Raw genomic sequence first — 22,203 nt, 5'->3', positions numbered from 1 at the left:
AACCACCCAGTTTTGAATGCGATTTTGACATAAAACACCCGCAGGGAGCTGAATTCCCTGCAGCAATTCCCATTTTTTTGCCCAGATACCTGGCCAGGGTGACGGACACGGAGGCCACGGACACCAGGAACCCCAACCTGAACTACGGGATCGTGGTGGACTGCGGCAGCAGCGGCTCCAGGGTGTTCGTGTACTGCTGGCCCCGGCACAACGGCAACCCCAAGGACCTGCTGGACATCCAGCAGATGAGGGACAGCTCCAGGAAACCCGTGGTGATGAAAATCAAGCCAGGTACTGCCAAAAGCATGGGATTTCTCAGGTGGGACAGCTCCAGGTTTCTTTGGGGTTGGTTTGCAGGGAGTTTAGGTCTGGAATGGGGCAGGAGGGAGAGGATTTTCCATGGGACAGCAACAGGAAATCCATGGTGATGAAAGTCAAACCAGGTACTGGCAAAAACCATGGAATTTGTCCAAGATTTCCTCTCCTAACTGTGCTTCTTGCCCTCTAAAAAGGATATTTCCAGGTGGAACAGCTCCAGGTTTCTTTGGGATTGGTTTGGGGCAGGAGGGAGAGGATTTTCCATGGGACAGCAACAGGAAATCCATGGTGATGAAAGTCAAACCAGGTACTGGCAAAAACCATGGAATTTGTCCAAGATTTCCTCTCCTAACTGTGCTTCCTGCCCACTAAAAAGGATATTTCCAGTTGGAACAGCTCCAGGTTTCTTTGGGATTGGTTTGCAGGAATTTAAGTCTGGAATGGGGCAGGAGGGAGAGGATTTTCCATGGATAAGGCAGGTGCTGTCCCCACGACCTGCTGGACATCCAGCAGATGAGGGACAGCTCCGAGAAACCTGTGGTGATGAAAATCAAACCAGGTAGTGCTAAAAACATGGGATTTCTCCAGGTTTTCCTCTCCTAACTGTGCTTCCTGCACTCCAGAGTGTCTGGATAAGGGATATTTCAACCCTGAGAGCATGGGACAGCTCCGGGTTTCTTTGGGATTGGTTTGCAGGAATTTAAGTCTGGAATGGAGCAGGAGGGAGAGGCTTTTCCTTTGGACAGCAGCAGGAAAAGATGGTGATCAAAATCAAACTAGGTGCTGGCAAAAACATGGGATTTCTCAGGTGGGACAGCTCCAGGTTCCTTTGGAGTTGGTTTGCCGGGAATTTTTAAGTCTGGAATGGGGCAGGAGGGAGAGGATTGTCCATTGGAAAGCAGTGGTAACTCATTGTGATGAAAATCAAACCAGGTACTGGGAAAACCATGGAATTTCTCCAAGGTTTTCTCTCCTAACTGTGCTTCCTGCACTCCAAAGTGTCTTGATAAAGGATATTTCCAAGTGGAACAGCTCCAGGGTTCTTTGGGATTGGTTTGCTGGAATTTAAGTCTGGAATGGGGCAGGAGGGAGAGGATTTTCCATGGGACAGCAGCAGGAAAAGGTGGTGATGAAAATCAAACCAGGTACTGCCAAAAACATGGGATTTCTCAGGTAGAAGAGCTCCAGGTTTCTTTGGGATTGGTTTGCAGGGAATTTTTAAGTCTGGAATGGGGCAGGAGGCAGAGGATTTTCCTTTCGACAGCAGCAGGAAAAGATGGTGATCAAAATCAAACTAGATACTGCCAAAAACATGGAATTTCTCGGGTGGAAGAGCTCCAGGTTTCTTTGGATTGGTTTGCAGGAATTTAAATCTGGAATGAGGCAGGAGGGAGAGGATTTTCCATGGGGCAGCAGCAGGAAAAGGTGGTGATGAAAATCAAACCAGGTACTGGGAAAACCATGGAATTGCTCCAGGCTTTTCTCTCCTAAATGTGCTTTCTGCACTGCAAAGTGTCTGGATATGGGGAATTTCCAGCATGGAACAACTCCGGGTTTCTTTGGGATTGGTTTGCAGGGAGTTTAAAATAAGGTATATAAGGAAATATAGGAGAAAAAGGAAAAAATAAGGAAAATAAGGATAAAAAGGATGAAGGTGACGCCTGAGCATCCTTTAAACATTAGATGAAACTTGTGTTGATGTGATTATTTTTATATAATTTATAGGGAATTATTGATAATAATTGGCTGAAATAACTTTACAGGAACACAATTATTTCTTCATTAAATACAGAGAGTGAAGTTAATTTATAACAGAACCAGCCCCTGCCATATCCATGGACAATCCTCTCCCTCCCGCCCCATTCCAGACTTAAACTCCCTGCAAACCAATCCCAAAACACCTGGAGCTCTTCCACCTGAGAAATATCCTTAATCCAGACACTTTGGAGTGCAAAAAGCAAAGTTGGGAGAGGAAATAAAGGAGAAATTCCATGTTTTTCCCAGTACCTGACTTGTTTTTCACCACAATGAGTTACCACTGCTTTCCAATGGACAATCCTCTCCCCCTGCCCCATTCCAGACTTAAACTCCCTGCAAACCAACCCCAAAACACCTGGAGCTCTTCCACCTGAGAAATATCCTTAATCCAGACACTTTGGAGTGCAAAAAGCAAAGATAGAGAAAATCATGGAGAAATTCCATGTTTTTCCCAGTAGCTGGTTTGATTTTCATCACCACCTTTTCCTGCTGCTGCCCCATGGAAAATCCTCTCCCTCCTGCCCCATTCCAGACTTTAAAGTTCCCTGCAAACCAATCCCAAAGAAACCTGGAAATATCCTTTATCCAGCCCCTTCAGAATGCAGGGAGCGCCTTAGGAGAGAAAAGCACCATCAAAAATCAGAATTCCATCATTTTTACAGCTGATTTTCCACTTTTTTTCATTCTTCTGCTCGGGATTTTCCAGGGAATGCTGCAGCTGGAGCTGCTCCACTCCCACTTTTCTGTTTTCCCAGGAATTTCGGAGTTTGCCAGCTCTCCTGACAAGGTCAGTGATTACATCTCGCCCCTGCTGAGCTTCGCTGCCGAGCACGTGCCACGCTCCAAGCACAAGGAGACTCCTCTCTACATCCTGTGCACTGCAGGCATGCGGATCCTGCCCGAGAGGTGATGCCCTGCTTTATTTTTTTTTATTTTTTGGGGGGGAATTCCAGCTGAATCCCAGCTTTTTCTCAGCCTTTCTTGTGGAATTTTGCAGCCAGCAGAAAGCCATCCTGGAGGATCTGCTCACGGACATCCCCGTGCACTTCGATTTCCTCTTCTCTGACTCCCACGCTGAGGTGATTTCTGGCAAGCAGGAAGGTAGGTGGGCCCTGGGAAATATTTGGGATTTCCAAGGGATTATTTGGGGTGGTTTTTATTGGTTTTTCAAATCCTGCTTTGCTTGAGAGCCTTTATTCCTCAGGAGAGGAATCTTCCTTTGTTCCTCTGGAGTGTGGGGATGGTGGGAGCTCCTGATGGGCCAAATGTTTGCTGATGATCCCTGAAAATTTACTGGAATTGGATCTGGAAAATATTTAGGATTTCCTTTAATGGATTTGAATCTGGAAAATATTTAGGATTTCCTGTAGTGGAATTGAACCTGGAAAATATTTGGGATTTCCAAGGGAATATTTGTGGTGGTTCTGTTGTTTTTTGAAATCCTGATGTGCCAAATATTTGCTGATTATCCTGAAAATTTTCTGGAATTGGATCTTGAAAATATTTGGGATTTCCAAGGGAAGGTTTGAGATATTTTTATTGGTTTTTCAAATCCTGCTTTGCTTGAGAGCCTTTATTCCTCAGCAGAGGAATCTTCCTTTGTTCCTCTGGCCTCCTGATTGGCCAAATGTTTGCTGATTATCCCTGAAAATTTAATGGAATTGGATCTGGAAAATATTTAGGATTTCCTTTAATGCAATTGGATCTGGAAAATATTTGGAATTTCCAAGGGAAGATTTGGAGTGTTTTTGTTGCTATTTCAAATCCTGATGGGCCAAATCTTTGCTGACTATCCCTGAAACTTTAATGGAATTGAATCCATTTCCTCTAGAGGGAGGGGGAAGGATAAATCACAACATTCCTGATGGAAGGAACTTTGCAGGATGAGATGATTTCAAAAGCAGTGCTATTTTGGTGTGATCACCAGAGCCTTAAAATCCCTTTAGAATTTCATTTCCTTCAATTCTTTCCTGAATTTTACATATCAAAGTGTCTTTAATTCTTTCAGTCTGGGATTTTATCGTGGTATTGACCTGGGAGAGGAGAAAATCATCAGGAATTCCTGATGGAATTAATGATTTTCCAGGAATCATTCTCAGGAATTAATGATTTCCCAGGAATGTTTAACTTCTACGATTTTATAAAAGAAAAACGAGCAATAACAGAGCTGAACTCACACAGGAAAAAAAGGAATTAAAATGTTTTAATCTGCTCTCAAGTTCATAATCCAGCTGTTCCTGACACTCCTGAAATTCCAGATCTGTTTTTTTTTTTTTCCACCTGCAGGAGTCTATGCATGGATTGGGATCAACTTTGTCCTTGGAAGATTTGAGCACACGGACGATGGTGAGGATCTGAAGGGCAGCTGGGGGCTCCAGGTGATGATTTTCCAGCCAGGTGTTTGGGTGCAGTTCCAGCCATGGGTGTTGCATTTCCAGATGTTGGGATGCAGTTCCAAAAGTTGGAATGCAGTTCCAGCCATGGGAATTGCATTTCCAGATGTTTGGGTGCAATTCCAGCCATGGGAGTTGCATTTCCAGATGTTGGGATGCAGTTCCAAATGTTGGGATGCAGTTCCAGCCATGGGAATTGCATTTCCAGGTGTTTGGGTGCATTTCCAGCCATGGGAGTTGCATTTCCAGATGTTGGGATGCAGTTCCAAATGTTGGGATGCAATTCCAGCCATGGGAATTGCATTTCCAGATGTTTGGGTGCAATTCTAGCCATGGGAGTTGCATTTCCAGATGTTGGGATGCAGTTCCAAATGTTGGGATGCAGTTCCAGCCATGGGAATTGCATTTCCAGATGTTTGGGTGCAATTCCAGCCATGGGAGTTGCATTTCCAGATGTTTGGGTGCAATTCCAGCCATGGGAGTTGCATTTCCAGATGTTTGGGTGCAATTCCAGCCATGGGAGTTGCATTTCCAGATGTTTGGGTGCAATTCCAGCCATGGGAGTTGCATTTCCAGGTGTTTGGGTGCATTTCCAGCCATGGGAGTTGCATTTCCAGATGTTGGGATGCAGTTCCAAATGTTGGGATGCAATTCCAGCCAATGGGAGTTGCCTTTCCAGATGTGGGATGCAATTCCAGCCAGATGTTGGCAGCTGCTGCTGGCTTGGGTTGGCTCCACTCCCACCTGAAGCTTTACCAGCCACAAAGAGCAGCTCCTCTGGGCCCTCCCTGGCTGGATCCCTGGGATTTTCCCTGTATCCCAGAGATTTCTCCCTTTATCCTGGTGAATTTTCCCAGTTTCCCATGGATTTTTCCCTATTGCCCAGGGATTTTACCCTATTTCCCATTGATTTTTCCCTTTTTCCCAGAGGACAAGGCAGTGGTGGAGGTGCAGGTGCCAGGCAGGAAGTACAGGGATTTTCCCCTATTTCCCACTGATTTTTCCCAATTTCCCACTGATTTTTCCCTGTTTCCCATTGACTTTTCCCATGTTTTTCCCAGACGATGAGGCAGTGGTGGAGGTGCAGGTCCCGGGCAGTGAGCACAGGGATTTTAACCTGTTTTTTTCCCATTTTTCCCATGTTTTATCCAGACGATGAGGCAGTGGTGGAGGTGCAGGTCCCGGGCAGTGAGCACAGGGATTTTAACCTGTTTTTTTCCCATTTTTCCCATGTTTTATTCAGAGGACGAGGCAGTGGTGGAGGTGCAGGTCCCGGGCAGCGAGCACAGGGATTTTAACCTGTTTTTTTCCCATTTTTCCCATGTTTTTCCCAGAGGACGAGGCAGTGGTGGAGGTGCAGGTCCCAGGCAGCGAGCACGGGGATTTTAACCTGATTCTCTTGGATTTTCCCCTAATTCCCATTGATGTTTCCCTTTTTCCCATTGACTTTTCCCATGTATTTCCCAGAGGACGAGGCAGTGGTGGAGGTGCAGGTGCTGGGCAGGAAGTAAAGGGATTTTACCCTATTTCCCATTGATTTTCCCCATTTCCCATTGACTTTCCCCATTTCCCATTGACTTTTCCCTGTATCCCATTGATTTTCCCCTATTTCCCATTGAGTTTTCCCATGTTTTTCCCAGAGGACGAGGCAGTGGTGGAGGTGCAGGTCCCGGGCAGCGAGCACAGGGATTTTAACCTGTTTTTTTCCCATTTTTCCCAAGTTTTTCCCAGAGGATGAGGCAGTGGTGGAGGTGCAGGTGCCGGGCAGTGAGCACAGCGATTTTAACCTGTTTTTTTCCCATTTTTCCCATGTTTTATCCAGAGGACGAGGCAGTGGTGGAGGTGCAGGTCCCGGACAGTGAGCACAGGGATTTTAACCTGTTTTTTTTCCCATTTTCCCCATGTTTTTCCCAGAGGATGAGGCAGTGGTGGAGGTGCAGGTCCCGGGCAGTGAGCACAGGGATTTTAACCTGTTTTTTTCCCATTTTTCCCATGTTTTTCCCAGAGGACGAGGCAGTGGTGGAGGTGCAGGTCCCAGGCAGCGAGCACGGGGATTTTAACCTGATTCTCTTGGATTTTCCCCTAATTCCCATTGATGTTTCCCTTTTTCCCATTGACTTTTTCCATGTGTTTCCCAGAGGACAAGGCAGTGGTGGAGGTGCAGGTGCCAGGCAGGAAGTACAGGGATTTTACCCGATTTCCCATTGATTTTCCCCATTTCCCATTGACTTTCCCCATTTCCCATTGACTTTTCCCTGTATCCCATTGATTTTCCCCTATTTCCCACTGATTTTTCCCTATTTCCCATTGACTTTTCCCTATTTCCCATTGACTTTTCCCTGTATCCCACTGATTTTCCCCTGTTTCCCATTGACTTTTCCCTATTTCTCACTGATTTTTCCCTGTTTCCCATTGACTTTTCCCATGTGTTTCCCAGAGGACAAGGCAGTGGTGGAGGTGCAGGTGCCAGGCAGGAAGTAAAGGGATTTTACCCTATTTCCCATTGATTTTCTCCATTTCCCATTGACTTTCCCCATTTCCCATTGACTTTTCCCTGTATCCCATTGATTTTCCCCTATTTCCCACTGATTTTTCCCTATTTCCCATTGATTTTCCCCTATTTCCCATTGACTTTTCCCTGTATCCCACTGATTTTCCCCTATTTCCCATCGACTTTTCCCTATTTCCCACTGATTTTTCCCTGTTTCCCATTGACTTTTCCCCTGTTTTTCCCAGAGGACGAGGCAGTGGTGGTGGTGCAGGTCCCGGGCAGTGAGCACAGGGATTTTAACCTGTTTTTTTCCCATTTTTCCCATGTTTTATCCAGAGGACGAGGCAGTGGTGGAGGTGCAGATCCCGGGCAGTGAGCACGGGATTTTAACCTGTTTTTTTCCCATTTTTCCCATGTTTTATCCAGAGGACGAGGCAGTGGTGGAGGTGCAGGTCCCGGGCAGTGAGCACAGGGATTTTAACCTGTTTTTTTCCCATTTTTCCCAAGTTTTTCCCAGAGGATGAGGCAGTGGTGGAGGTGCAGGTCCAGGGCAGTGAGCACAGGGATTTTAACCTGTTTTTTCCCATTTTCCCCCTGTTTTTCCCAGAGGATGAGGCAGTGGTGGAGGTGCAGGTCCCAGGCAGCAAGCACGGGGATTTTAACTTGATTCTCTTGGATTTTCCCCTAATTCCCATTGATGTTTCCCTTTTTCCCATTGACTTTTCCCATGTATTTCCCAGAGGACAAGGCAGTGGTGGAGGTGCAGGTGCCAGGCAGGAAGTACAGGGATTTTACCCTATTTCCCATTGATTTTCCCCATTTCCCATTGACTTTCCCCATTTCCCATTGACTTTTCCCTGTATCCCATTGATTTTCCCCTATTTCCCACTGATTTTTCCCTATTTCCCATTGATTTTCCCCTATTTCCCATTGACTTTTCCCTGTATCCCACTGATTTTCCCCTATTTCCCATCGACTTTTCCCTATTTCCCACTGATTTTTCCCTGTTTCCCATTGACTTTTCCCATGTTTTTCCCAGAGGACGAGGCAGTGGTGGTGGTGCAGGTCCCGGGCAGTGAGCACAGGGATTTTAACCTGTTTTTTTCCCATTTTTCCCATGTTTTGTTCAGAGGACGAGGCAGTGGTGGAGGTGCAGGTCCCGGGCAGTGAGCACAGGGATTTTCACCTGTTTTTTTCCCATTTTTCCCATGTTTTATCCAGAGGACGAGGCAGTGGTGGAGGTGCAGGTCCCGGGCAGCGAGCACCACGATCCCATTTTCCGCAAGAGAACCGTGGGGATCCTGGACATGGGCGGCGTCTCCACGCAGATCGCCTACGAAGTGCCCCAAAATGTAAGCCTTGCCTCCCCTCACCAGCTCATTATCCAGGAATTCCCCCTTCCCTCTGGGATCCTTTTCCTTTCTTTCCCATCCTTTGGAATCCTCCATCCCATCCCATTAAGAATTCCTTTGGTTTTTCATTCCCATCACTCGAATCCTGCATTAATCCTTCATTTTTATTCTTTGTAGATAATTTTAAATCCCTTAAATTCCAAAATTTGCATCCTGGGGCTTAAAACCCAAAAATTCCTGGTGGTTCCTATAAAAAAACCTTCCAAAAAAATGACTTTTTCCTTTAATTTTTGGCAGAAATGGAATTAGAAGTTATAAATGTCACCGAATTGCTTTGTCCCAGACTGAACATAAATTGCTCCAATTCCACTGAGTTCTGGAGCAATTCCTGGATTTTTCAAGCTGAACTTCCCATGAAATTAATTGGGAATTATCTAAAGGAAAAACAGCATCAAATCCCCCTGTTTGGCTCTCTTCTCATAATGGATACATTGAGTTTTTAAATCCTGTGGAATGATGTTACCCTAATTAATTCCCTTATTGCTCTGTTTTAATTAACAGAGGGTGTAAGAAATTATTTGGAATTATTAAAATTTGGACATTTGCCTCCAGAGCAGATCCAGTCAAATATCAGCTGGGAAAACAGGGATGAAAATTCCTGCCTGTGGGGTTGTTTTAGCTGAGCATAAATGGATATGAAATGGGAATTTTGGTCATGGAATCTGTCCTGGGAATCAGGAGTGGGAGAGGAAAAGTGGAGCACTGAATTCAGCAGCCACAATCCACATTTTTCCATGGGAGAAGAAAATTCCAGGCTCCACAGAAGCAATTCCTGGGCTTTGCAGGGCCAGGAGTCTGAAATTCCAAGATTTTGCTGTCCCTATGAAGTGATCTTTTTCCAAATGATGTGGGAAGTGATCAATCCCAAGGAGAACTCTTTTGTTTTGTTCTCCCCGTGAAATAATCTTGGATTTTCCAAATAAACTGGGAGAGATGATCATTCCCAAGGAAAACTCCTCAATTTTGTTCTCCCTATGAAGTAATCCTGTTTTTTTAACAAAAAATATCGGAGAGATCATCATTCCCAAGGAAAACTCCTCAATTTTGTTCTCCCTATGAAATAATCTTGGATTTTACAAATAAAATGGGAGAGATCATAATTCCCAAGGAAAATCCCCTTTTTTTTATTTTCCTATGAAGTAATCCTGGTTTTTTAACAAAAAATAGGGGAGAAATTATAATTCCCAAGGAAAACTCTTTTATCTTGTTCTCCCTATGAAATAATCTTGGATTTTCCAAATAAATTGGGAGAGATGGTCATTCCCAAGGAAAACTCAATTTTGCTCTCCTCTGAAATAATCTTGGATTTTCCAAATAATGTGGGAGATGATCGTTCCCAAGGAAAAGTCCTCAAATATCTGGATTATAAAGGGCTGAAAAGCATTGGAAAAGCTGCCCAGGGCAGTGTGGAGTTCTCATTCCTGGGAATATCCAAAAACCATGGATGTGGCTCTTCAGGACTGTTGGATTGATGATCTTCAAGATCTTTTCCAAGCAGATCACCTCCATGATCCCATGGGAATATCTTTTATCAAAGTGCAGACAGGAGAGGAAAGCACTAACGAGATGGGTGAGGGGTGAAATTAAAGGTCTCCAAGACATCCCAAAAAATTCATTTTGAGATTGGGATCATCCTAATGGTTCCTGATTTTGCTGTTGGATTGATGATCTTCAAGATCTTCAAAATCTTTTCCAAGCAGATCACCTCTATGATCCCACGGGAATGTCCTTTATCAGAGTGCAGGAAGCACAGACAGGAGAGGAGAGCAATAAAGAGATGGGTGACATTAAAGGTGTCCAAGACATCCCCAAAAATTCATTTTGGGATCGGGATCATCCCAATGGTCCCTGATTTTGCTGTTGGGTTGATGATCTTCATGATCTTCAAGGTCTTTTCCAAACAGATCACCTCCACAATCCCGTGGGAATGTCCTTTATCAGAGTGCAGGAAGCACAGACAGGAGAGGAGAGCAATAAAGAGATGGGTGACATTAAAGGTGTCCAAGACATCCCAAAAAATTCATTTTGGGATCGGGATCATCCCAATGGTTCCTGATGTTGCTGTTGGATTGATGATCTTCAAGGTCTTTTCCAAACAGATCACCTCCATGATCCTGTGGGAATGTCCTTTATCAGACAGGAGAGGAGAGAAGCACAGACAGGAGAGGAGAGCAATAAAGAGATGGGTGACATTAAAGGTGTCCAGGACATCCCAAAAAATTCATTTTGGGATCGGGATCATCCCAATGGTTCCTGATGTTGCTGCTGCAGGAGGAAGTGGCCAAGAACCTGCTGGCAGAGGTGAATTTGGGCTGCGATGCCCACCAGACGGAGCACGTGTACCGCGTGTACGTGGCCACCTTCCTGGGCTTCGGCGGCAACGCGGCGCGCAGGAGATACGAGGAGAGCCTCTTCTCCAGCAGCCTCCTCAGGAGCAGGTACCCGGAATTCCTGGGATCTGGGGCTGCTCCATCCCTGGGAGTGCCCAAGGGCAGCTTGGAGCAGCCTGGGACGGTGGGAGGTGGCCCTGGAAAGGTGGGAATGATCCTGGAAGTTGTGTGGAGAGCTTGCGGCGCTTGAAGTGTGGGAAGGGAAAATCTGGGAAGTGGAGAGGGATTCCTCCTCAGGAATTGGAGTAATGGGGTCAAACTGAAGTTTAGGTTGGATTTCTGGAAGGAATTCCCAGTATGAGGGTGATGAAGGGCTGGGATGGAATTCCCAGAGCAGCTGTGGCTGCTCCAAACCCTGGGAGTGCCCAAGGGCAGCTTGGAGCAGCCTGGGACAGTGGGAGGTGGCCCTGGAAAGATCCTGGATATTGTGGAGAGATCACAGCATTTGCAGTGTGGGAAGGGAAAATCTGGGAAGTGGAGAGGGATTCCTCCTCAGGAATTGGAGTAATGGGGTCAAACTGAAAGAGAGGAAATTCCAGTTGGATTTCTGGAAGGAATTCCCAATATCAGAGTGGGGAAGAGCTGGGATGGAATTCCCAGAGCAGATGTGGCTGCTCCATCCCTGGGAGTGCCCAAGGGCAGCTTGGAGCAGCCTGGGACGGTGGGAGGTGGCCCTGGAAAGGTGGGAATGATCCTGGAAGTTGTGTGGAGAGATCACGGCACAACTGGTGTGGGAAGGGAAAATCTGGGAAGTGGAGAGCGATTCCTCCTCAGAAATTGGAATCATGGGTTCAGCTGAAAAAGTGGAAATTTAAGCTGGGCCTTGCTGAGCTGGGCCTTGCTCATCTCCCTCTATCCCCAGGCTGGGTGGGCAGGCCAGGCTGAGATGGGCCTGGCTGAGCCAGGCCTTGCTGATCTCTGTCCCTATCCCAGGCAGGCCTGGCTGAGCCGGGCCTTGCTGATCTCTGTCCCTATCCCAGGCAGGCCTGGCTGAGCCGGGCCTTGCTGATCTCTGTCCCTATCCCAGGCAGGCCTGGCTGAGCCAGGCCTTGCTGATCTCTGTCCCTATCCCAGGCAGGCCTTGCTGAACCAGGCCTTGCTGATCTCTCCCTATCCCCATGCTGGGCGGGCAGGCTGGGCCTGGCTGAGCCGGGCCTGGCTGATCTCTCCCTGTCCCAGGCTGGGCTGAGCTGGGCCTTGCTGAGCCGGGCCTCGCTGATCTCTCCCTGTCCCAGACTGGGCTGAGCCGGGCCTTGCTGACCGGGCCTTGCTGAGCCGGGCCTGGCTGATCTCTCCGTATCCCAGGCCAGGCTGGGCCGGGCCTGGCTGAGCTGGGCCTGGCTGATCTCTCCGTATCCCAGGCCAGGCTGGGCCGGGCCTGGCTGAGCTGGGCCTTGCTGACCGGGCCTTGCTGAGCCGGGCCTGGCTGATCTCTCCTGTCCCGGGCCTTGCTGAGCCGGGCCTGGCTGATCTCTCCTGTCCCGGGCCTGGCTGAGCTGGGCCTGGCTGATCTCTCCTGTCCCTGGCCTTGCTGAGCCAGGCCTGGCTGAGCCGGGCCTGGCTGATCTCTCCGTATCCCAGGCCAGGCTGGGCCGGGCCTGGCTGAGCTGGGCCTGGCTGATCTCTCCTGTCCCTGGCCTGGCTGAGCCGGGCCTGGCTGATCTCTCCTGTCCCTGGCCTTGCTGAGCCGGGCCTGGCTGAGCCGGGCCTGGCTGATCTCTCCTGTGCAGCCCGCAGGCCGCTGTGCCGGACCCGTGCCTGCCGCGGGACGCGCGGGACGAGCTGCGGCACCGGGGGCTGACGCTGCAGCTGCGCGGCACCGGCGACTTCCAGCTGTGCCGGGAGCGGCTGCAGCCGCTGCTGAACCGCACCAACGGCACCCGCAGCTCCCTGAACGGCGTCTTCCAGCCCCCCGTGCACCTGCAGAGCAGCGAGTTCTACGGCTTCTCCGAGTTCTACTACTGCACCGAGGACGTGCTCCGCATGGGCGGCGAGTACAGCGCCGCCAGGTTCACCAAAGCTGCGCAGGTGAAACGTTCCCTCCTCCAGCATCGCTCCACGAGGATTTTATTCCCAAAAACTCTTCCTTAAGGGATCCCAAATTCACAAATTCACTAAAGCTGCACAGGTGGAAAATTCCCTCCTTTGTAGCATCACTCCACGAGGATTTTATTCCCAAAAACTCTTCCTTAAGGGATCCCAAATTCAGAAATTCACTAAAGCTGCACAGGTGGAAATATTCCCTCCTCTGTAGCATCATTCCACAAGGATTTTATTCCCAAAAACTCGTCCTTCAGAGATCCCAAATTCATAAATTCGCTAAAGCTCACAGGTGGAAATATTCCCTCCTCCAGCATCATTCCACGAGGATTTTATTCCCAAAAACTCTTCTTTAAGAGATCCCAAATTCAGAAATTCACTAAAGCTGCACAGGTGGAAATATTCCTTCTTCCAGCATCACTCCACGAGGATTTTATTCCCAAAATCTCTTCCTTAAGGGATCCCAAATTCAGAAATACACTAAAGCTGCGCAGGTGGAAATATTCCCTCCTCTGTAGCATCATTCCACGAGGACTTTATTCCCAAAAACTCTTCCTTAAGGGATCCCAAATTCATAAATTCACTAAAGCTGCACAGGTGGAAATATTCCTTCCTCCAGCATCACTCCATGAGGATTTTATTCCCAAAAACTCTTCCTTAAGAGATCCCAAATTCATAAATTCGCTAAAGCTCACAGATGGAAATATTCCTTCCTCCAGCATCACTCCACGAGGATTTTATTCCCAAAAACTCTTCTTTAAGAGATCCCAAATTCAGAAATTCACTAAAGCTGCACAGGTGGAAATATTCCTTCTTCCAGCATCACTCCACGAGGATTTTATTCCCAAAATCTCTTCCTTAAGGGATCCCAAATTCAGAAATACACTAAAGCTGCGCAGGTGGAAATATTCCCTCCTCTGTAGCATCATTCCACGAGGACTTTATTCCCAAAAACTCTTCCTTAAGGGATCCCAAATTCAGAAATTCACTAAAGCTGCACAGGTGGAAAATTCCCTCCTTTGTAGCATCACTCCACGAGGATTTTATTCCCAAAAACTCATCCTTAAGGGATCCCAAATTCACAAATTCACTAAAGCTGCACAGGTGGAAATATTCCCTCCTCTGTAGCATCATTCCATGAGGATTTTATTCCCAAAAACTCGTCCTTCAGAGATCCCAAATTCAGAAATTCACTAAAGCTGCACAGGTGGAAATATTCCCTCCTCTGTAACATCACTCCACGAGGATTTTATTCCCAAAAACTCTTCCTTAAGAGATCCCAAATTCAGAAATTCACTAAAGCTGCGCAGGTGGAAATATTCCCTCCTCTGTAGCATCATTCCACGAGGATTTTATTCCCAAAAACTCTTCCTTAAGAGATCCCAAATTCATAAATTCACTAAAGCTGCACAGATGGAAATATTCCGTCCTTTGTAGCATCACTCCACGAGGATTTTATTCCCAAAAACTCTTCCTTAAGAGATCCCAAATTCATAAATTCGCTAAAGCTCACAGATGGAAATATTCCTTCCTCCAGCATCACTCCACGAGGATTTTATTCCCAAAAACTCTTCCTTAAGGGATCCCAAATTCATAAATTCACTAAATTTCCACTAAAGCTGCACAGGTGGAAATATTCCCTCCTTTGTAGCATCACTCCACGAGGATTTTATTCCCAAAAACTCTTCCTTAAGAGATCCCAAATTCATAAATTTACTGAAGCTCACAGGTGGAAATATTCCCTCCTCTAGCATCACTCCACGAGGATTTTATTCCCAAAAACTCTTCCTCAAGAGATCCTAAATTCATAAATTCACTAAAGCTGCACAGGTGAAAAAAGGATCAAATCCTTCATTTAAGACATCATTAATAAGGATTTTATTCCCAGAGTCCTGCAGCAAAACTCTTCCTTAAGAAATCCCAAATTCCTTAATGCACTAAAGCTCACAGGTGAAAAAATTTGTGATCGTGATACTCCCAGAGAGTTTAACATTAATTCTATCCCAAATTCCAAATGTGGATTAAAATATTCCCACAAAATTCGGGATTTTCCTGACTGGATGTTCCCAGAGAGTTTAATGTTAATTCCACCTCAAATTCCAAGAGTTTCACATTAATTCCACCCCAAATTCCAAATGTTGATTAAAATATACCTATGAAATTTGGGATTTTCCTTACTGGATATTCCCAGAGAGTTTAACATTAATTCTATCCCAAATTCCAAGTGTGGAATAAAATATTCCCACAAAATTTGGGAATTTCCTTACTGGATATTCCCAAAGAGTTGAACATTAATTCCACCCCAAATTCCAAATGTGGATCAAAATATCCCACAAAATTTGTGATTGTGATATTCCCAGAGAGTTTAACATTAATTCTATCCCAAATTCCAAGTGTGGATTAAAATATTCCCACGAAATTTGGGATTTTCCTGACTGGATATTCCCAGAGAGTTTAATGTTAATTCCACCTCAAATTCCAAGAGTTTCACATTAATTCCACCCCGAATTCCAAATGTTGATTAAAATATTCCCATGAAATTTGGGATTTTCCTTACTGGATATTCCCAGAGAGTTTAACATTAATTCTATCCCAAATTCCAAGTGTGGAATAAAATATTCCCACAAAATTCGGGATTTTCCTTACTGGATAGTCCTAGAGAGTTGAACATTAATTCCACCCCAAATTCCAAGAGTTTCACATTAATTCCACCCCAAATTCCAAGTGTGGATCAAAATATCCCACAAAATTTGTGACCCTGGATATTCCCAGAGAGTTTAACATTAATTCCACCCCAAATTCCTAGTGTGGATCAAAATATTCCCACGAAATTTGGGATTTTCCTGACTGGATATTCCCAGAGAGTTTAATGTTAATTCCACCTCAAATTCCAAGAGTTTCACATTAATTCCACCCCAAATTCCTAGTGTGGATCAAAATATCCCACAAAATTTGTGACCCTGGATATTCCCAGAGAGTTTAACATTAATTCTATCCCAAATTCCAAGTGTGGAATAAAATATTCCCACAAAATTTGGGATTTTCCTTACTGGATATTCCTAGAGAGTTTAACATTAATTCCGCCCCAAATTCCAAGTGTGGATCAAAATATCCCACAAAATTTGTGACCCTGGATATTCCCAGAGAGTTTAACATTAATTCCACCCCAAATTCCTAGTGTGGATCAAAATATTCCCACGAAATTTGGGATTTTCCTGACTGGATATTCCCAGAGAGTTTAATGTTAATTCCACCTCAAATTCCAAGAGTTTCACATTAATTCCACCCCAAATTCCTAGTGTGGATCAAAATATCCCACAAAATTTGTGACCCTGGATATTCCCAGAGAGTTTAACATTAATTCTATCCCAAATTCCAAATGTGGAATAAAATATTCCCACAAAATTTGGGAATTTCCTTACTGGATATTCCCAAAGAGTTGAACATTAATTCCACCCCAAATTCCAAGTGTGGATCAAAATATCCCACAAAATTTGTGATCGTGATATTCCCAGAGAGTTTAACATTAATTCTATCCCAAATTCCAAATGTGGATTAAAATATTCCCACAAAATTCGGGATTTTCCTGACTGGATGTTCCCAGAGAGTTTAATGTTAATTCCACCTCAAATTCCAAGAGTTTCACATTAATTCCACCCCAAATTCCAAATGTTGATTAAAATATTCCCATGAAATTTGGGATTTTCCTTACTGGATATTCCCAGAGAGTTTAACATTAATTCTATCCCAAATTCCAAGTGTGGATTAAAATATTCCCACAAAATTCGGGATTTTCCTTACTGGATATTCCCAAAGAGTTGAACATTAATTACACCTCAAATTCCAAGAGTTTCACATTAATTCCACCCCAAATTCCTAGTGTGGATCAAAATATCCCACAAAATTTGTGACCCTGGATATTCCCAGAGAGTTTAACATCAATTCTATCCCAAATTCCAAATGTGGAATAAAATATTCCCACAAAATTTGGGAATTTCCTTACTGGATATTCCCAAAGAGTTGAACATTAATTCCACCCCAAATTCCAAATGTGGATCAAAATATCCCACAAAATTTGTGATCGTGATATTCCCAGAGAGTTTAACATTAATTCTATCCCAAATTCCAAGAGTTTCAATTAATTCCACCCTGAATTCCAAATGTTGATTAAAATATTCCCATGAAATTTGGGACTTTCCTGACTGGATATTCCCAGAGAGTTTAACATTAATTCCACCCCAAATTCCTAGTGTGGATCAAAATATTCCCACAAAATTTGGGATTTTCCTTACTGGATATTCCTACAGAGTTTAACATTAATTCCGCCCCAAATTCCAAGTGTGGATCAAAATATCCCACAAAATTTGTGACCCTGGATATTCCCAGAGAGTTTAACATTAATTCCACCCCAAATTCCTAGTGTGGATCAAAATATTCCCACGAAATCCGGGATTTTCCTTACTGGCAGTGCAAGCTGCTGTTACTTTATGGGTTTTTGGTGTTTCAGGTCATTTTTTTTTTCTGGTGGGATTTTCCCTCTCCAGGCAGGAGGAATGCTGGGCTCATTCCCTTTTTCCCGTTTTTTCTGGCTTCCCTGCAGGATTATTGTGCCACCAGGTGGTCGGTGCTGCGGGAACGCTTCGAGCGCGGCCTCTACGCCCCCCACGCGGATCTGCACCGGCTCAAGTGAGCGGGACCCGGCTTTGGGGTTGGGGTTTGTCCAGGGAGCTCCTCCTGCCAGGGCCTGTCCGTTTGGTGGGTCACTGGAAGTGGGGAAAAAAAAAAAAAAACTTGGAAAAGCTGAGAATTGTGGAAAAATCCCTTGGAAAAGCTGAGAATTCCGTGTTTGATCGTGCCCCGAGGTCGCTGGAATGCTGAGCTGAGCTTAACCCGTTCTCCCTGGCTGATCCCAATGTTCTGACTGATCCCACTGTTCCTGGCTGATCCCACCCAGCATTCCCAAGGCCTTTCCATTTCGTGGGATCACTGGAAGTAGGAAAAAAACTTGGGAAAGCTGAGAATTCCATGTTTAATTCTGCCCTGTGGTCGCTGGAATGCTGAGCTGAGCTTAACCCCTTCTCCCTGAGTGATCCCACATTTCCTGACTGATCCCCCTGTTCCTGACTGATCCCAATGTCCTTAACTGGCCCCACTGTTCCTGGCTGATCCCACCCAGAATTCCCAAGGCCTTTCAGTTTCAGGGAAGAAAACTGGGAAAGCTGAGCATTCCATGTTTAATTCTGCCCCATGGCTGCTGGAATGCTGAGGTGAGCTTAACCCGTTCTCCCTGAGTGATCCCACTGTTCCTGACTGATCCCACCCAGAATTCCCAAGGCCTTTCCATTTCGTGGGATCACTGGAAGTAGGAAAAAACTTGGGAAAGCTGAGAATTCCATGTTTAATTCTGCCCTGTGGTCGCTGGAATGCTGAGCTGAGCTTAACCTGTTCTCCCTGGCTGATCCCAATGTCCCTGATCCCAATGTTCCTGATCCCACTGTCCCTGATTGATCCCACTGTCCCTGATCCCACATTTCCTGGCTGATCCCACTTTTCCTACTTGATCCTGTTGTCCCTGATCCCATTTTTCCAGGCTGATCCCATTTCTCCCTGACTGGTCCCACTGTCCTTGACTGGTCCCACTGTCCCTGATCCCATTTTTCCTGGCTGATCCCACATTTCCTGGCTGATCCCACTGTCCCTGATTGTATGTTTCTTGGCTGATCCCACTCTTCCTGATCCCACTTTTCCTGCCTGATCCTGTTGTCTCTGACCCCATTTTTCCTGGCTGGTTCCACTGTCCTTGACTGATCCCACTGTCCCTGATCCCACGATTCCTGGCTGATCCCACTTTTCCTGGCTGATCCTATTGTCCCTGATCCCATTTCTCCTGGCTGATCCCACTGGCCCTGATCCCACATTTCCTGGCTGATCCCACTTTTCCTGGCTGTTGTCCCTGATCCCATTTCTCCTGGCTGATCCCACTGTCTCCTGATCCCCTGATCCCACATTTCCGGGCTGACCCCACGGCTCTCCCCAGGTTCCAGTGCTTTAAGTCCGCCTGGATGTTCGAGGTTTTCCACCGGGGCTTTTCCTTCCCGGAGAGCTACGGGAGCCTGAAGACGGCGCTGCAGGTCTACGACAAGGAGGTGCAGTGGACGCTGGGGGCCATCCTCTACCGGACCCGCTTCCTGCCCCTCAGGTACCCCAGAAATCCGGGAAGAGCTTTGGGAAAGGGAGCTGTGGGGTGGGAAGAGGTGGTCATCCTTCAAATTGGGGTTTTTAGATCCTGTTCCCCAAAATGGGCTCGGATTCCGGCCCGGAGCCCAGTCGGAAGTGGAATTCTGCCTCCAAAGTGTGGCTGCTCTTTTCCAGGGATATCCTCTCAAAAATCCGGGAAAAGCTTTTGGGAGAGGATTTTGAGGATGGGAATTTGTGATTTTTAGAGCCTCAACTTGTGCTTTTTACAGCTTATTCCACCAAATGAGCTCTGATTCCCACCAGGTTGGAAGCAGAACTTTGCCTCCAAAGCATGGCCATTGTCTCTCTGCTCTTTTCCAGGGATATCCTCTCAAAAATCTGGGAAAAGCCTTTGGGAGAGGATTTTGGGATGGGAATTTGTGGTTTTTACAGCCTCAATTTATGTTTTTTTCTTATTCCACCAAATGAGCTGTGATCGCCACCAAGCTGGCAGTGGAATTTTGCCTCCAAAGTGTGCCCATTGTCCCTCTGCTCTTTTCTAGGGACATCCTCTCAAAAATCCAGGAAGAGCTTTGGGAAGGGAATTCTGGGGTGGGAAGAGGTGGTGATCCCTCAAATTGGGGTTTTTAGATCCTGTTCCCCAAAATGGGCTCGGATTCCTGCCCGGAGCCAAGTCGGAAGTGGAATTCTGCCTCCAAAGCGTGGCCATTGTCTCTCTGCTCTTTTCCAGGGACATCCTCTCAAAAACCCGGGAAAAGCTTTTGGGAGAGGATTTTGAGGATGGGAATTTTTGGCTTTCAGAGCCTCAACTTGTGCTTTTTACAGCTTATTCCACCAAATGAGCTCTGATTCCCACCAGGTTGGAAGCAGAACTTTGCCTCCAAAGCGTGACCATTGTCCCTCTGCTCTTTTCCAGGGACATCCTCTCAAAAATCTGGGAAAAGCCTTTGGGAGGGGAATTTTGGGATGGGAAGAGGTGGTTTTAAGAGCCTCAACTTGTGCTTTTTAGATCCTGTTCCCCAAAATGGGCTCGGATTCCCAGCCTGTTTGATTCCCACCAAGCTGGCAGTGGAATTTTGCCTCCAAAGCGTGCCCATTGTCCCCCTCCTCTTTCCCAGGGACATCCAGCAGGAAAATTTCCGTGGGATTCACTCACACTGGAGGAGCTTCTCCTTCGTGTACAACCACTACCTGTTCCTGGCCTGCTTCCTGGTGGTGCTGCTCTCCATCCTGCTCTACCTGCTCCGCCTGCGCCGCATCCACCGCCGGGTGTTCCACAGCGGCTCCTCCCCTCCCCTCTGGATCCAGGAGGGGCTTCCCCCGCAGAAAATCCCGGGATAGGATTCCAGGATGGAGGATTCATCCACACACACACACAAAAAAAAGCCATTTTTGCCTCAGGGTTCCTCTTTTTTTTGCCCTTTTTGGAGAAGCGGAGTTGGGAATTCCAGGCAGGCTTGGGAATTCCAGGGGAACGGGGTGGTGAGGGAAAAATGCCAAAAAAAAAAAGACTTTGCTGGGAATGTTGCACTTTAGGGTGCGCAGGAGAGGATGAGTTGAGTTCCCACCTTTGGGAGAGGCTGAAATCCCAGAATGAGCTTGGATTTTCCTTGCTGGATTCCAGCATTGCCATCCCTGCTCTCACTTTGGAGTCTCAAAGAACGGGAAGTTCCAAAAGCAGGAAAAAAAAAACAAAAACCAAACCAAAACAAAACCCTTTTAGGACATTTAATGTGATTTTCCCTTCTGGAATCACTCCTGGGATGGAGAAGGAAAATCCCTCGCATCCAATGCTGTGCTTCCATAAAAACTGCTTCCATCACTTCTGCTCCCTCCTTTTTCCTTGGAAAAGGGAAAAGGATTTCCTCCTTTTTCACCCTCCCAGTGGCACCGGTCGCTGCTTTTAATCCCTGATTTCTGTTCCATAATCATGGAGAGACCTCCCAGAAACTCCAGGAATGTGAAGAGAACTGGAAAAGCAGAGGAGAACGTGCACAGGGTCTTTCCAAGTCCTCTGGTAATTTATATTTTATTTAAAACTGTTGGTTTTACTTGAAAGTCGATTTGTCCATGATTAAAAGTGGGATTTCTATGAACCTTTGGGGTGTGGGTGTTTTATTTGTTAATTCTCCAGCTGGAAAACTTCTAAAAGGTGGGGGAAATGCTGGAAAAATTGGATGGTTTTATTATTGGAGAAGTGGATACATTTTTTTATCATAATTAATCTAAAAATCTGGATAATTTAAATTGGTTTATTGTCTGGTTTCGATGGGTTTTTTTACCTTTGTATAGAGAATTTAGGCTGTAGCTGCTGAATTCCACCTAAATTTGGGTGCTAAACTTCTGCTCCTCCCAGCCAGCACGTGCTGAGTCAGAATTCCCTGGATTTGGGGCAGAATTTTGGAGCAGAATCTTTCACTGGACCTTCAGAATTCCAAATGCCTTCCCTTGGTAAAGGATATTTTTGGAGCTTACAAAATCAAAGTTTTGGCTGAGGTTAAATCCAAATCTGGTTTTGGGTGAAGGATTAGAAAATCCAGGGCTGGAATTGGGATTTAAAATCGGGGCTGTTAAAAATGATCCCAAAATTGACCCTGCCAGAGGCTGAATTTCTCCTTCTCAGCTGCCCAAATTTCCAATTTCAGAATTAAATTAAAAAAAAAAAAATCCTGTGGGACTTGGAAATATCCAGGCAGAAGTGCCAGAGTCTCTAATCCAGCAAGGGGGAAAAAGAAGGGGAGGGGGAAAGGCATTAAAATGTAATGAAAGCAGGAAACAAATTAAATCAGAGGGGGAAAAATTGGGAAAAAATAAAATTGGGGAAAAAATTAAAATCAGAGGAAAAAATTGGAAGAAAAATAAAATCAGAAAAAAACCATGGGGAAAAATCAGAAAAAAACCCCAGGGAAATTAAAAAAAAAAAAACCAGGGGAAAAATAAAATTGAGGAAAAAATCTGGAAAAAAGTAAAATAAGGGAAATAAATCAGGGGGAAAAAATAAAATCTGGGGGGAAAAAAAAATCCGGGGAAAAAATCAGGAAAAAAATCAGGAAAGAAAAAATAGGAAAAAAATGTAAAAACAAAAAAAATAAAAGCAAGGAAAAAATCAGGAAAAAAAATAAAATCAAGAGGGAAAAAGGGAAGCTTATAAAAGTTGAAGGGAGAATGGTTTGTAAAATAAAATTTCCTTTCAGTGGAGGGAG

The 22,203-nt window shown here is 45.7% G+C and overlaps 1 protein-coding gene across 1 annotated transcript in view; it reads left to right on the top strand.

The window, feature by feature from the left end:
• The window catches only part of ENTPD4 (ectonucleoside triphosphate diphosphohydrolase 4), a 28,206-nt gene extending 7,110 nt beyond the window's left edge, over positions 1–21,096 (top strand). The window contains exons 4-14 of the mRNA XM_068174595.1: positions 86–291; positions 2,832–2,982; positions 3,074–3,177; positions 4,363–4,422; positions 8,182–8,312; positions 10,644–10,853; positions 12,500–12,790; positions 17,403–17,488; positions 18,840–19,001; positions 20,119–20,443; positions 20,480–21,096. Coding sequence (XP_068030696.1) covers positions 86–291; positions 2,832–2,982; positions 3,074–3,177; positions 4,363–4,422; positions 8,182–8,312; positions 10,644–10,853; positions 12,500–12,790; positions 17,403–17,488; positions 18,840–19,001; positions 20,119–20,341 — 1,624 coding nt within the window. The 3' untranslated portion in view covers positions 20,342–20,443; positions 20,480–21,096. The remainder of the gene's footprint in view (positions 1–85; positions 292–2,831; positions 2,983–3,073; positions 3,178–4,362; positions 4,423–8,181; positions 8,313–10,643; positions 10,854–12,499; positions 12,791–17,402; positions 17,489–18,839; positions 19,002–20,118; positions 20,444–20,479) is intronic.
• Positions 21,097–22,203: the final 1,107 nt, after the last annotated feature.

This window comes from Anomalospiza imberbis, chromosome 28 (assembly GCF_031753505.1).
Source record: "Anomalospiza imberbis isolate Cuckoo-Finch-1a 21T00152 chromosome 28, ASM3175350v1, whole genome shotgun sequence".
In the NCBI taxonomy this organism is placed as follows: Eukaryota; Metazoa; Chordata; class Aves; order Passeriformes; family Viduidae; genus Anomalospiza; species Anomalospiza imberbis.
Note: the sequence above shows the minus strand (reverse complement) of the source record. Positions and strands in the feature narration are given on the sequence as shown.